Source organism: Pygocentrus nattereri, chromosome 23, assembly GCF_015220715.1.
Source record: "Pygocentrus nattereri isolate fPygNat1 chromosome 23, fPygNat1.pri, whole genome shotgun sequence".
Lineage (NCBI taxonomy): Eukaryota > Metazoa > Chordata > Actinopteri > Characiformes > Serrasalmidae > Pygocentrus > Pygocentrus nattereri.
This window is the reverse complement of record NC_051233.1, coordinates 8,278,160-8,294,071: the sequence shown is the minus strand read 5'-3', so window position 1 is coordinate 8,294,071 and position 15,912 is coordinate 8,278,160. Positions and strand designations below refer to the sequence as shown.

General features: G+C 39.7%; 1 protein-coding gene across 1 annotated transcript; it reads left to right on the top strand.

Annotated features, from left to right (window-relative positions):
* Positions 1-2,935: 2,935 nt before the first annotated feature.
* eif4e1b (eukaryotic translation initiation factor 4E family member 1B) lies at positions 2,936-13,403 on the top strand. Its single transcript, XM_017702875.1, has 7 exons — positions 2,936-3,028; positions 3,289-3,383; positions 4,261-4,356; positions 6,386-6,449; positions 7,770-7,883; positions 8,999-9,138; positions 13,033-13,403. Exons 1-7 carry the CDS (start codon positions 3,005-3,007, stop codon positions 13,145-13,147), a joined length of 648 nt encoding a protein of 215 aa, XP_017558364.1. The 5' UTR covers positions 2,936-3,004; the 3' UTR covers positions 13,148-13,403.
* The last annotated feature ends 2,509 nt before the right edge of the window (positions 13,404-15,912 follow it).

Here is a 15,912-nt window from a genome sequence, read left to right as displayed (position 1 = left end):
CTGATTAGCTATTTGTGTTAACAAGCAATTGAACAGGTGCACTATGATAGAGTGAGATGTGAATCCATAGAGTGTCTGAGTCTCTGCTTGGGGAGGTTTTGATTGTAGAGCCAAACAGCTGTGGGGAGAAAGGAGCTGTGGTATCTCTCTTTTCCGCGTCACAGGTGGAGGAGCCTGTCACTGAAGGACCTGCCCAGTGCTGCAACTGCCTCCTGTAGTGGTTGAGAGGGGTTGTGCAGTATGGATGCAAGCTTGGCCAACATCCTCCTCTCCCATTAGGTCCAAATATGCAGCCCAGGACAGAACTAGCCTTCCTGATAAGCTTGTCCAGTTTCTTCGTGTCTGCTGCTGTAATGCCACCTCCCCAGCAGACAATGCTATAGAAGATGACCACAGAGTCATAAAAAGAGTGGGGAAGTCCACCCTGTATTCCAAAGGACCGGAGCCTCCTCAGCAAGTGGAGTCTGCTCTGGCCTTTCTTATACAGGGTGTGTGTGTTGTCAGACCAGCCCCGTTTGTTGTTTAGATGAACACCCAGGCACTTGTAGGTCTTGATGATCTCAATGTCCCTTCCCTGGATGTTCACTGGAGTGGGTGAGGAGAACTTAGTCCTGTGGAAATCCACCACCAGCTCTTTGGTTTTACCCATGTTGATCTGGAGGCAGTTCTGCTGGCACCAGTCCACAAAATCCCTTGTAACTTCTCTGTATTCCCTTTCATTGTCGTTTGAGATGTAGCCACCAATGGCAGAGCCATCAGAGACAGGTTGAGGTGTTGTGGGTGAAGTCCGCAGTGAAAAGGAATTTTTATTTGTTCCTTCGTCAAGTATATTAAGTGAAAGAACTTCAAAAGAAAATAATTTATAGCCTACTTTCTGGCTCACACCTAAAGCTTTAGTATGGATAGTTGCTATGCCTCCACCCCGGCTGCTTAAATGAGGACTATGCACATAACTGTAGCCTGTGGGAGTGGCTTCATTTAGACTAAGGTATTCGTCGGGTCTAATCCACAGAACACCAAAATCGTGATCGGTAATAATTTCATTTACAATTATGTAAGAGATATTAGGTTAAGATCAGGTTTAATCCTAGTTTTAGACCAAAGGTGCGGCAAACTGGTATAACTGGTCTGATATTAATCAAGTTACTATAGCAGGCGTGTTTAATTAAAATTCAATACGAGAAAATTTCCTCAAGCAAAGGTCTGGAACATCATACGGTCTAACTTGCATTATGATTCAGTGCCATATACTGAATACAAAAATGCCCAGTTTTGTCTCCACCCCTCATTAAAATGACCCTCATCAATAGCTAGCTAGATTTATTTGACAGTTATATATAATACATATAAGAGCACACTCATACAGAGCTTGCAGGCATTTGAAAATTGTCAGTAAACCCCATGGACTTATTTCCATTGTAGTCCTCTAAAAGATATCAAGATGTCATCCCAGCAGTCATCAGGCAGAAGGCAGGAAACACCCTGGACAGGTCACCAATTCATTACAAGGCAGACAGACAGACACATTCATTCACACCTAGGAGCAATTCCGCATGTCCAACTGGCCTAACTGTATGTCTTTGGACTGTTGGAGGAAACCAACACAGACACGGGGAGAACATGTAAACTCCACATGCTGGTCACCCTGCGGGGGAACCGAACCCAGGCCTTTCTTGCTGTGAGGCGACAGCACTACCCACCACGCTGCTGTGCCACCATGCCACCCAACTGCCCCACCGCCGCGGTGCCCTAGCCAAAACATGTACATGTAAATATACTCAATTTTAGTTTTGTTTGCTTCTTTTATTCTGCACTCGAGGTACAAGGCTGATGTGTGTAATGGATCAGAAATGGAGAGGTCATGGAAGTCTATGGCATACACAATGTTTTGAGCAGCAAAAAAGAAGCAAACTTTATTTGTAAACAGCTTTGTTATCTATGCTTGGGGTGAGGCAACAGATGTGTAAAGCTGAAACATTCCTGTTTCACGGTGCAACAAGCCAGATGCAAACTGGCTCTTTTTAGCTACATATAGATCATGTTTGCATTTCTAGCTGGCCTCACAAGCACCAGCACCATTTCACACCTCTTCATCTCTCTTTAACTTTAAGCCAGCTGTCACATAGATATGTGTACTCTCTGGAGTCATATCATGTCAGATCTGTGTTGCTGTAAATACCCTGTCCATTAATGTCCACATCTGAAATGTTAAACTTTTAAAAATACACACACACACACATTCTCTAAGCCGCTTCTCCCTCAGGGTCGCCGGGGGGTGGGGGGGGTGGTCTTGGGTAGGAGCTGGAGCCTATCCCAGTGGTCATTGGGCGGAAGGCAGGATATTAAAAATACATACAAATCTGATATTTCTTTTCTTTTTTTCAAATTAATTAAACCATGTGGCCAAAATGTGAGTTTCTATCATATTAAACTCAGTGGTCAAATAGGTACTGAAACTAAGAAAGAAAGAAAGAAAGAAAGAAAGAAAGAAAGAAAGAAAGAAAGAAAGAAAGAAAGAAAAAGATCTCGTCATTGGTGAGAAAGAAGCTGAAAAATGACTAAGGATTTGCGCAGCGTGAAACAGCGACACCCTGTGGCGGATTAAGGAAGTTACTAAGCTCCTAATTGGAAGTGAGGAGTAATTATGTGGGTAAAAGCAAATAAACTATTTATAAATTAAAGCTTTCAGTGCGACGCTTTATGCCACCATATTTAATTTATAATGTGTTTTATAAGAACGGATTGAATTTACATGTGAAACGCCCTACTCACAGCTAATTACTGCGTTTAATAATTACTTGGTTTAATAATTACTGATTTGAATATTTCGAAAACTTTATTTGCCTCTAAAATGCACGAATAAACTGCGAAACTGTGAAATAAGGGGGCGGCGGGGGGCTGATTGTGAAGTGTGGCCGGCTGGTGAGCTGATAAATTGAAATGGGGGAGGAAGGATTTTTCTGGAAGCTCCATTAACGAGCAGCGGCTGTGCTCCGGGTTCGACATGGCGGCTTGTGCTGTTCAGCTGGTGAGAAACTCGACTTTCTGTCCTCACATTCGGCCTCGCCAGCAGCGAATCCCGCTTCAGCAAACCCAGTTTCGCTTCGGCTCGTCGTCCGTTTGACACCGAACCTGTTTTCTTGTTCAAATTGTGCGTTCCACCTTAAATGCTGCGGTAGTTACGTTGCTGGCGCAGCGTTTAAGGTGGAACGGAAAGTTCCAGGAAGAGGGTAACGTCACCTTCGACTGATAAACAAACCCTAATAAGTGTTGCTTCTGCTCGGACAGATTGATAAACAGCCGAGGAAGAAGTTTGAGAAGAAAGAAGCGCCCATGGTGCCTGTTGTGAAGGAGCCACAGGCCAGACATCCCCTACAGAACCGGTTCGTTACACCAAAGCTTAGAAAAACGCCACCTTAACTACAATTACAGCTGAAGTTCATGCTGTGAACTGACTGGTTTGTATGTCGAGAAACCACACAAACTGGAAGGTCACTGTTTGTTCAGGTCAGGTTTTTTGTTTGGGTGTTATTTTATCGATTTAAAAAAATTATTATTATTATTATTATTATTATTATTATTATTATTATTATTATTATTATTATTAATTGTAGTAAGAGTACTCATTGTCATGGTCTTGTAGTTTCTATTTTTAAGGCTTTTAAAGTTGCTCTTATTTCTGTTCTTATTCGTTCCTTTTTTTTTTTTTTGTGAAGTGAGTTTAGAGTTTAACTTTATGGTTTTGGAAATCTTGAATATTTGTAGCCAGTTCTGATTTCTTTACTGCTGGATTGACTGTCCCTCCGTTCATCTGTCTATCCGTCTATCTTTCAGACCATCTACCTGTCTGACTGTCCATCCACTTATCTAGCCATCTGTCTAGCTGTCCATCTTTCTATCAGTCTGTCTGGCTGAGCCTTCCTTCCTGATGCTCACAACCACTGTCACACATCTCCAGCCCTTTCCATTAATTGGCCTAATTAGTTTTTTCAGTTCTTAAACAAATAATGAGTTTAAATGATATCAAAGCACGACGAGGTGATTCATGTGTAGCTCTGCTGCAGCGTTTTGGTTCAGGTGTAGCCGCAGCAGATACAGCATGATGCGCTTACCTGCCTCACCTTATTTACCTCATAAAGCTGTGCTGCAGATCAAAGTGTGTATATTAGGTGACTGCTGAATGTGCGTCTGGAGCAGTTGGTGGTCTCGGCTGGTTCAGATCATGCTATATTATATGTATTACTTGTTTTTGGGCTTTAGGTGGGCCCTGTGGTTCTACAAGAATGATAAGAGCAAAATGTGGCAAGACAATCTTCGACTCATCACCAAGTTTGACACTGCTGAAGACTTCTGGGCGTAAGTAGAAACCCCTGGAGTCGCAGAGTCTTGGTGTTGTCTAGTGTTGTGAAAATGACTGTATAAAGTCCTAACGTGTTTAACTTGGTCAAACCATTACATAACACAATAGCCACCCAGGCCTTTTTCCACTGAAAGATGTCATCCCCTGTCTGACTTCATGTTTTTAGCAAATGTGGGGTCTTCCTGTGCACTGCATGCTTGGTTATCAGTCAAAACGGACACATTTAAGGGGAAATTCTTGGGATGTGATGGCTGCAACACAAATGTAGCCTTTTTATTTACCAGTGAACCTAAACGTGGCTTCTGAGTTTGACATGTTTATGGTGATGGTGTTAAGTTTTCTTTTGGGGACTGTTTTGCCTCAAAGCACCCTGCATATATCACTCTGGGAATGAATTTAAAAATGTTTGTCTGAAATCTTCTCTAAACGATCATAAGTGTGTCAGACATCAGGCAGTGAATTCTTAACCACTTCATGTGAAAACATTCTGTGAGGGAGCTTTCAGAGGAGGATCTCCGGTTCCTATCACCACCACTTTAAATGATTCTGACTCCACGTTTCTCTACAACAGAGCATTTTACACCAAACCACTCTGAATGACTGTCCATGTATCTTAAAAAGATGAAAATCTGTGTAATTACCAGAGTCAGCGACTGAATACTTTATGCTGCCCCACCACTGTCATATTGCAGTAAGTCTGTGGCTCAGTGGTCACTGAAGTCTTCATGGATGATTGGTCAATCTGATGTTCGGCTGGACTGCACAGAGGATGGAGCAAGAAGTTGGAGTAGTCAAAACTACTGCTGTCCTCCGGTTATGAATATGGAAAAATTCATATGGTTATGAATTCACTGCCTGATGACAGACATTCGAATCCAAAAAGTTTGAAAGAGTTTTGGCCTAAAAGTAGGTTTCCATACATAAATAAATAAATAAATAAATAAATAAATAAAATTTGGTGGATGGGTACGTGCAGGGTGTTGAGGCAAAGAAAGCTTATTTTCAGACATTCCACTATTTTACAATCAATATTACACACAACAAATAGCTAAAAATGTAAGCTCACTCACTGGACCCCTGGTTCCCATCACCACCACTGTAAAGAAATCATAGTCTCTATAATCAGCTATTTCCCACCAGTTCACTCTGAATGACTCTCTTTACACCTGTGTCTGTTGCATCTCACATCCAAAATTTTGCCATGTCTTGAACTGACAACTATTTATTTAAAATATACCAAAACTACAATGGCAAAAAATAGACACTAAATATTTGAACTTTTTGAAAGTAATTTAAAATAAAACCTGTTTTATGCAAAGACTATTGACCCGTCTGGGGTGTCTCCTGCCTTCCACCCAGTGACTGCTGGGATAGGCTCCAGCCCCCCCCCCCAAGTAGAAAGTTAAGCAGCTTCAAAGATGTCTTTAATATGAAGCAATTGACTACATTAGCTGCTGATAGCCCAGTGTACAGTAGGGTTTCTTTTTTCGTGTCCATTCGCTTGAACTGGACACCTGGCATCCTTTTTTGTGATGCTATCCCATAGATCCAGTGTCCTCCCACAGTCCAAAGACATGCTGTCAGGCCATCTGGTGACGTTAAATTGCCTCTAGGTGTGAATGTATACGTCTGTCTGCCCTGTGATGAACTGACAACCTGTCAAGGGTGTTTTCTGCCTTTCGCCCGGTGACTGCTGGGAAAGGCTCCAGCACCCTCCATGACCCAGGAGGATAAGCAGCTTAGATGATGGATAGATGGATGTCCCATAGATCGTTGTTGGGTGAGGGGGTGGGAGCACACATTGTTGCAATGCATGTTGGGATGAGGCTACTGGTGAAACAGGCTAATGCTAACAGAAAATGAAAATAAGTTTGCAGGCTGAATAGGATTGTGCCACTGGCCTTGTTTGGCACCTGGGCTCAAGGTGGTTCAGTGTATATGCTATTACACTTCTTTCTTTTATTTATTTATTCATATTGCTTGGCTCTAGCAGAGAGGCCTCAGCTTTTTTTTCCCCCCCTGCAGGTTGTACAACAACATTCAGCCAGCCAGCAAGCTCTCATCAGGATGCGACTATTCTGTGTTCAAGGTGAAGGACTTCTTTCAGCTGGTTTTCTTTTATACCTCCACTGTTGCCCAGGACGTTAGTGCTGAGACAAGTCCACTTCACCGCACTGTTAAATACATCAGTGTTGCTGCTGAATCACAGTGAATTAGGTTTCATTAGATCACTTTTGGTGTGTGCATGTGGTGGCGTGGCTGTATTTAATTTATATATTTTTTTGCTCTTGTGTTGCTTTTGCTTGCACAAAGGCCTCAGTGTATTCCGTCAGGTGGTGTTATGGTGGCGTGAATTGGCTGGATTTGATGGCTCAGTTGTGGCACTGCCTGTAGTAAAGCTGCATTGGGACACTGTCGTTTAGATTTTCTGTGTTTACACAGCTTTAAAATGTCTGAAGAAATGATGGTCTCGTCAGACAGAACAGCCATTAAGTTATTCATTGTTTGTGTTGAAGAAAAAAAAATACAGAAAACAAATATTTAACTGAATATTTCACAAAAGCCTCAGCAAATGCATACAACACTGAATTTTTATTTATTTTTTTGGTTTATTTTTTTTTTTTCCCCCCTCCAATACATACGGTCACTCATTCCCTTCGTTCCAGCTTCCATTCTTTTCTGGAGACTCAATCTGCAGACATGCCTCAAGTTCAGTCTTTGAAGCTGCTTGATTGTTTTCTGAAGTAATCAAACACATTCCGTGATGTTGAGGTCTGGACTCTGGTGTGGTCAGTCCATTGTTCATCTTCTTTCTTTGTGTCCGTCTTCTTTTCTCAGTGAGGTTCTTCTTGAACAGCTGCTCATCCTTTCAGACCCATAGTGCTGAGCCATCTTCTCACAGTGGAAGGATGGACAGAAACACCTGTGGATGTTTTCAGATCTGAAGCAGCTTGATTTTCTCCTGTCTCTCAAAGATGGAAGCTTCAAGTGCTGTTTATCTGATTGGGGCAGTTTTAGTGTCTTCCAGGTGGTTGTTAGGAGCCCTGTTTTCTTTGCAGATTTTGATTGTGGGAGGGGGGTTTGGGGGTGGGTTGCCTGGGTTGGGAACAAGATCATGCTTAATTAAGCTGTAGTCAAGGCTTAAATATCATTCTCACACTTTTATGAAGTCGTGGCCATACAGATCTCATCTACATAGCTTACTAAGTTTTGGCCATGCATTTTGTTTATACAGGAGATCATCGCAGGGCTCTGTTTTTCTTCTCACATTCTGCTTCGTTATGTGAGGATTACGATAATTTATCAGATATTCTCATCTCCTTGCAGTGTGAATAGCTTGTTCTTAATGACTGTTTTAAATGGAAATGAAATGGAAGTGGTCAAACTTTCTTTGTGTTTAAACACACAGGATGGTATTGAGCCCATGTGGGAGGACAGGAGCAATAAGTGCGGCGGCCGCTGGCTAATCACACTCTCCAAACAGCAGAGACACTCTGAGCTGGACCGCTTCTGGCTGGAAACGGTATGAGAATATATATGCACATGCAGCAAACTGGGGTTCAGATTAAAGCTGCGTGATATAAATACAATGAGTATTGCAGTTATGTTATTATTACTTAACATTTTGTAATATATTAAAACACATTTATGACTATTTAACAATAACCTCTTATGCTCGTGAGTTGGTTTTTCCATTTGAATTTACATGTTAAAGCCTAAGGCAAATTATTCAGTAACTGCTTGAAATGAATGTAATTTTTTAAATATATTTTTGTATTAACAAATTAACTGTTTTAATGACACATTGGCTTTCAGCAGTAAACTAAACACATTTGCAAAAATCATAGATGCTCTTTATTTTATTAAAATCATTTTTACAGAGCAGATCACTGAAGAGACACCATCTGTTTATAGTTCAGAGCCCAGATTTGTGGAAAAATGGGGCGACTTTCAGTAGGAAAAAAAGTTGAGCTTTTATTATAAGGGTTTAAAATTACATTACCAATCTTTTTGATGGGAAAGACAGTTACAGCCTCATATGACGCCCACCTTTTGAATGTAGTTTATGAAATGTGAAAGTTATGAAGAATATAAGAATATGGTTTACTAAAATAATTCACTTTATAATTTAAAAAATATTGTTTGATTTTTGATTGCAGCCTTCCTTTAATGTCCATATTTTAATCAGTCTATAGTGGAGCTGGGTTTTGTGCTTAATTTGGATTTGTTTAGGTTTGTGTTCAGGAAGTTGTCCCTAATTGTGATCTTTTTAATAAAAAGATTTGGGAGTATTAAAGATTAGTCTTATACAAAACTTAGAGTGAATTGTTTACTTATTTAACATGCTCTACTTAAATTATGGAATTAATCCCACACTCTCCCAGTCAGTTAAATTCAGTAAATAAACAGTAATTTTGCTTTAAAATGTGCTGAAGTGTTCTCTTTAGAGGCCATTTTCACTTATTTACACTTAAACATGCAATTTGACCAGGCTGCCCAAACTTTTGTACACACTTGCACCCTTAAAGCACTGTTACCTTAAGTCCAGATGTGACCCCTGTGTTATACCAGAGATTTCAGACATTAGCTGTGTGCTGTGAGTGGATGTTTGGGTTAAGCTGGCTGTCTCTGCTGCAGCTGCTGTGTCTTATTGGCGAGGGCTTTGGCTCCTACAGTAGAGACGTCTGTGGAGCGGTCATCAACGTCCGCGCCAAAGGGGACAAAATCGCCATCTGGACCACCAACACGGAGAACGCTGAGGCTGTAACTTACATTGGGTGAGTGGGCATCAGATTCAAGTATGTGTGGGGTGGGGTGGGGTAGTCGTCACTTATTTTGTAATGGTGTTATTGTCTTTGTTGCTATCTTGCATAGTGAAGAATTAGTTGAAAAATGAATGTCTGTCTTTTATGTAACCATTTGATCTCATGTAAACATTATCTAGTATAGCATTTGCTTTCCAGTCTGTGCACTCATTTTTTGTGATGACATGTTTGCAAATATACCATCTTAGAAATGAAACACAACTAATTTAGCTTACAGCAGTTTAGCCCCACAGGTTTCAGTGTGGACTGCTTTGAGTCACCGTACAGAGCAGACAATCAGAACAGGGGTCATATACATATTAGTCTTAAGTGTAGTAACTGAGGTTTAAACCTAAGGGATGCAAGGAGGATGGAAAATGGTCATGTAAAAATGACCAGCTGTAAATCCATTAACATTCTACAGTTTGCAGAGGTTTGAACACCCAGAGAACAAACTAGACCCTTGTGTGGTGTACAATTTATGTAAAAATACCAGGAGCTGTATTACAGAAAATTCTTAAGAATGAGATCTGCTTAGTTGTCATGGAAACTTCAGTTAAGAATGAAATTGGGACAGAAGCTATTACAGAACAGGCCTTGAGTCTGTAATCTTATCTTATTTCCAGATAAGAAAATGTTATTACAGAAACATCAGAAATTGCCAAAATATTTTCTTAACTTTAAGATAAATGCCAGTTGTCTTAACTTCTGTTGTCTTTCTATTGTTTTATGCAGTGAGACAGCACAGTTCACTATAACCCGTATACTGACATTACATTTATCTACATTGAAAAGTGACGAGTTTTTTTCCCTTTTTCTAACAGCCTTAAAACACCAAGACACTACAGACACGATCTCCACTGTCCCCGCTTATTAGCTTTGTATGTTAATGTTTGATTAAACTGGATAAAATATTCCAGTGATGATGGTGAATAATGAGATGGAGCTGAACGTTTCTGTTTATTATGAGGAATAACATTAGCGCACTCAGCTAAAGCGTTTGGGAAATGAAACTGGGGAGCAGCGACACGCTAAACAGCACCAAGCACTGAAACGATATTCTTTTATCATGTTTTAGTTTTATTTGAATTTTCCTTACACCAGTAACAGTAGCTACTGTTTGCTGTCTGACTAACTTGATTGTGTGTTTGTTTCAGCTGTGCACATGTGGTTGGTTGCACAAACATGACAGTTGATTTCGCGACTTCAGTCAAGTAAGATTTCCTAACGTGAGATACTACAACATTCCTAAATTTAAGATTTTCTTCTGTAATACGAGTTTGTGAAAAATCTTGTCAGATCTTGAGACAAAAAGATGAGAATTTTCTGTAATATGGCCCCAGATGTTTAAAATATCACAAGTGACTAGTGTATTGTTCTCCTTTAGCAGCTGTAGCCAGTCAGCAGCCTGTCCAGGTCATCAGTTTTATTTTGGTAAACATTGAAAATGGCTCCCACAGATCCCAAAACCACAAGGGTTAAATTATATGGTATCTTCTGCACATTTTCGTGCACAATTTGTGTATTTGCTAAATTTAATATTTTTGGAGGGGGGGGGGTGGGTGGGTGTAGTTATTACATGTGCCCTAACTTTTGCACAGGTCACATTGTTTCCCCTGTATGTTAAATTTGGTGAATAAACAATAGTTGTGTATTAAAACGTGCAGTTACATTCCCTGTCGAGGATGTGTTCACTTATTCTTACTTAGAAGTTGAACAAAACATGTGACCAGAGGTGCGTAAACTTCATGTGCACCAAAAAAAATGGAGCCCCTTAAGCTTGAGGGGGTGCTGTTTATGGGTTTTTAGTTGTCGTTTGAATACAATTCACTGTGAGCACTGTCAAAAGTAAAATGTTTGATTTGTGGGCCCACTGGACTTGTGAATTGACAATTGGAGTCCAGATGTGGGCAGTTGACTGTCCAGTCTGCTGTAAACCGTAATGATCATGGAAAAGGGATTTGTGCCTAGCAACCTAATGAAGCTAATTACCCATCACACCAAATAGCGTAGCATGTTTGGTGCAGCACAGCGCTGCCTGGATATCCTGCAGTGAGTGACTGTCAGACTGCAGCAGGTAGAGTTAGAACCACATAGAAAATTCACTAAACGCATCAAATACCTGGGGCTAAACTAACAGCAGACAGAGCTTTTCTGCTCCATAGAAAAGTTGGGTGACTATGGCTTTATAGACTTCTAATACAAATGGAGCCATCAGGGTTATTTGACTTAACTCTACACTCTTAAAGATGCTTCTTCATGGTTCTATATAGAAACATGAACACTTAAAGAACGCTTTGCATTATTGAAGGGTTCTTTATATTGTAAAATGGCTTTTCAGATTGAAAATGTGCTGTAGATGTTTCTTTTTATAGAACTTTATTGAAAAGGGTTCAATATGGTGCCCAAAAGAGCTCATCTGTTACAAGCTTGACATCATAAGAATAGAAAAACCCTTTTGCGTGCTATAGAACCATTTTGTGAGTGCCTGATTTAAAGGGCTGTTTGCATCATGGAAAGCTTACACTGCCTATATATGGCACCGCTGATTGGGTAACACCCGACATACCCATCAAACCACAGAAAACGTACCATTAAGCAAGTCGCACACATTTTGAGCAATGTTTTGAGATTGAATGTGCACCAGGTCTTTCAGGTGGTTGTTAAGTAAGCCATTTTTGAGTAATTCTTGGCTGTTTCTTTTGGTTTATTCACCATGAAATTTACAAACAATGTAAAGGACAATTTTTTTTTTTTTTTTTTTTTGAGAAAAATGACTACAATTTATATAAAATTATGGTTTGACGATATTATAAAGTCTAAAGTACCTTTTACACATTGCAACTGTGTCTAAACATGGTTCAGTCAGTTCTAGGGAGGACAAATTTTCTACTTATTCAGAGAAGGGTTTATTTGTAAAATCTAATGAATTATGCATTTAATGTTCTCCAGTTTCACAACACAGAGGACATCTTTAATCCACGATGTGTGAGATTAAACTTGCATTCAATTAATATTAATCACTTTGCAAGGACAAAAGATACAAAATCATCCTCCAAAGCTGAAAGGGACACTAATGGGGGAATCACACCAAACAAGGCAGTCATGGTGTTGGGCTTAGTGGGTCAAATGGCTGGAAGGTATATAAATAGTTGGTTACAGCAGTCTCCCAAATCCCTGCAAACTGTTTTATGACTCCTTTTTAAAGACTTCCTTCTGAAATCTTGTTCACATGGGTTGGCCTTGTATTATGATTGAGCATCAGAATAATCGGTAGATTATTCATTTACTCATACAGGGTGATTCAAAAAGATTCATCCGATTTCAAAGCATCATATTTTTACAACCGTGAAGCGCCTAGGAGTTTCTGACTTGCCAGAAGATGGCTCCCTTCCATCTGCAAGGAGATGGAGACCCCTAAACAGAAAGTATTCGGTTATGCAAAATTACATATTTTATGCTCAAATAAAATGTACAATTTACTGCAGTCTTTAATGATTTTCAAGTGAGATCATTTTGAAATTGGATTCATCTTAATATTTATAATCTTTAGCAAAGGCTTGGCATGAAAAACAACCAGGTCTTGAGGGATGGATGTGTAGTGCTTTTTTCCCAAAAAAATTATGCTAAATCATTAAATTTAAAATTGAATTCTTTTAAAATCCATTTTAATGTTAGTTTTATTTCTAGTCACTTTTTTGGGAATCATTTGTAAAGCACTACGAATGAGTGTCTAAAAGATGCTGTATAAATAAACTTGCCTTGCCTAAATATGGCTAATGTAAACGTGGCACATCTGAAGTGTTTAAGTTAAAATTTCACTCTTTTTCCCCTCATCTTTTTTTTTTTTTTTTTTTTTTTTTTAAGTCGAAAGTATAAAGAGACTCTCGGCCTCCCAGCGAAACTCGTGATTGGCTATCAGGCTCATGCGGACACGGCCACCAAGAGCAACTCCATCACCAAGAATAAGTTTGTTGTTTGAGCAGGAAGGTGGTTTATGGGTTGTGGTGTTTGTCTTTGTTCTCAGTGAATGCTGGGAGAACCTTCAGAAGGAAATTTGGAGTTCTTTTGAAGCGCACAAGAAATGATTGCTAAAGGTGCACTTGATGTCTGAGACCTTGTGGTCATTGAAGTTACTGAATTTAAGTTATGATGTCTTTGTGTCTGAGTGCTGTGTAAAAAGACTATTTTGTTTATTTTATTTTTGTCTTGCCCTCGAAATAAAATGACTAAACCTCCTTTCTTGTTCTGAACTCATTATCTTTTGTAACAGGAGTGTGGTGACCTTACAAACATTGAGGAATCTTAATGGTGAGGTTCTTTTAAATGTCCAATTCACTTGAGAGCTTTAAGTCCTCAAACAAAGCTGCTGTACTTCAAATACTTTGAAACGCATCTCTTTCCAAAAGTGTCAATTGTTCATTGGTGGTGATGGGAACCAGATATTCCTATTATATAAAAGCTCTTTCACAGAAAGTTATTACAGGAAATTTATTAGTTATTAGGAGAGTTATTTTGATGGTGGTATTGAGAAGGGTTTTTTTTTTTTTTTTAAACATCTTACAAAGGCTGTTTGTGGGGGGGGGTGCATGACTTTCAATTTTCCCATCAACATTCCATAGAAACCTTGGAAGATTCGTAAGTTCATTGGTGGTTTTGGACAGTAAATAAAATGGCTGTTTTTGTTGTGCACTCCTAAACAACGGTTCTTCAAGGGTTATTTAGTAAAAAAATTGGTTCTATATGGAACCATGAACACACAGAACCCTTTTGCATAATTAAGATTTTGTTTGCACCACTAAATGGTTCTTCAGGTTGATGGCAAATGTGCTGTATATGGTTCTGTACAGCACCAGAAAGGGTTATTCTGTTAAGGTGTCAAGCTTGTAATGATGGAACCCTTTTCAAAAAGGCTTAACGTGGAACCGTATAAAACATTTTCTCCAGCAAGAGAGAATAAAACCCTCAATCCTATTCATGATTAAAGGGTTTTAGGCATTGTGAATTGATTCCTCTGACTGATGGAGAATATGCTGTAGATGGTTCTATGTAGCACCAGATGTCAAGCCTGTAATGGTAAAAGAACCAAAAAGGTTCAGTGTAGCACCATAAACGCATTCTCCAGCCATCTTAAGATAGAGCCATGAAGTCAAAGAACCTTCTGCATGATTAAGGGGTGCTAGGCATCGTGAAATGGTTCTTCAGATTAATGGAGAATATGCTGTAGATGGTTCTGTATATTCTTTTATTTTTTCAATGTCAAGACAGTAACCCTTTTTTGGTGCTATGTAGAACCATATAAACCACACTCTGGTCTGAAGAACATTTTTGCCATGCAAAGGGGTCTTTGATCATGATTCTATATAGAATCATTTCATTTATTAAAGAACCCTTTAAGAACCACCATTTTTAGGAGTGTAGGCATGGTGACACCCGGTTCCTCCAGCACTGTAAAGAAATCTCACTATCTACCCTGAACAATTATCATTACACTGCTCTTTGTTTATGTCTCAGAAGAGGCAGATGTTTTGAAAAATCTGAAATTCTGTTGCAATTCATGCTGAATCTTAAATTGTTCATGCTTTCATGGGAGCCTGTAGGTGCACCCTCGTAATTGCACATGGGGAGATGAAGTAGGAGTGACCACAGTCTGGTTTTATGTGTCCAGAGGAAATGGCCTGGTCTGCTTTGGTTAATGTTTGACCGTGCCCAGAGGAACAGAGTGCTGCACTGACTCTCACTGCCCAGAATTAATCGAAGCCAATAGAAATTTCTCCACCCGCTGAAGTAAAGAGCAACGAGGCCCTCGGAGTCTGACTCAGAAGACACTTTCATGTTGATGCTTCATGTTTCTCCTTTTTTTCCCTTGGAATTGATGGGTTATCCAAAAAGAACAAGGGTGAGTCTTATATGGAGGAATCCTTTCTGCTTTCAGTCTTTCACATTTATTTATTAGTTTATTATCAATTGACTGTATGAATTTCAAATAAATTCAGTCTCGCAAGTGTTTGAGTCTCTATTTTGGTATTTTAAATGCATTTTAAATGAAAGCTATGGAATGTTTTTTTCTACATCTTTGGCGCACGTCATGTACAGCACTGGTGTGTACAACCACCTTTGAATGCTTTGAATGATTGGGCTTTTTTGAGATCTGAATACTTTAAGCATTGTATTAAGCTCTAGCACCCATATTATGGTAAAAATGTTCTCATCAGTTAAAAATATGTAAACAATTTAAGTCGTCTATTACATTTCAAACTTGCTGGTTGTTCACAAAGTGATTTTACATCCTTTAACAGCTGTTAGGAATCTGCAGGCCATGCAATCTTTTCCCTTGTATAATCAGTGCTCTATCTTTTTTCCAGGGAGTTTACTGGCACATTTCTGTGGAATAGCTGAATCCTGCTGCTGCATATTTCCAGAGTTAATTAGCGTGATGCTGGGCTGTTATTGCACCTTTGCTGGGCAGGCAGGTTACGCTGACCGCGGCGTCACACCCAGCACCCACACTGAGGAGGTTAGTGGTGCGAAACAGCTCAGATCTCACTGTCCCCAGTAAAGGGGGAGGGGGCTGGTCTTCCTCATGGGGCCCCTTTTTCACTGACTTTAGATGGATCTGGATGTGTATGGAGGGGAAAAAAAGTCATTGTCTGTTTCTGGCAGCAGTATGTTCAAATTTTAAGATAAGATATGATGAGATGATCCTTTATTAGTCCCACAACGGGAAAGCTTTCATTGTTACAGCAG

Excerpts from the sequence above, each read along its gene's own strand:
- eif4e1b (XM_017702875.1), top strand. The coding sequence starts at position 3,005 with ATGGCGGCTTGTGCTGTTCAGCTG. Across the intron at positions 3,029-3,288 it reads CGGCTTGTGCTGTTCAGCTG|ATTGATAAACAGCCGAGGAA; the intron begins GTGAGAAACTCG and ends CTGCTCGGACAG. Across the intron at positions 4,357-6,385 it reads ACTGCTGAAGACTTCTGGGC|GTTGTACAACAACATTCAGC; the intron begins GTAAGTAGAAAC and ends CCCCCCCTGCAG.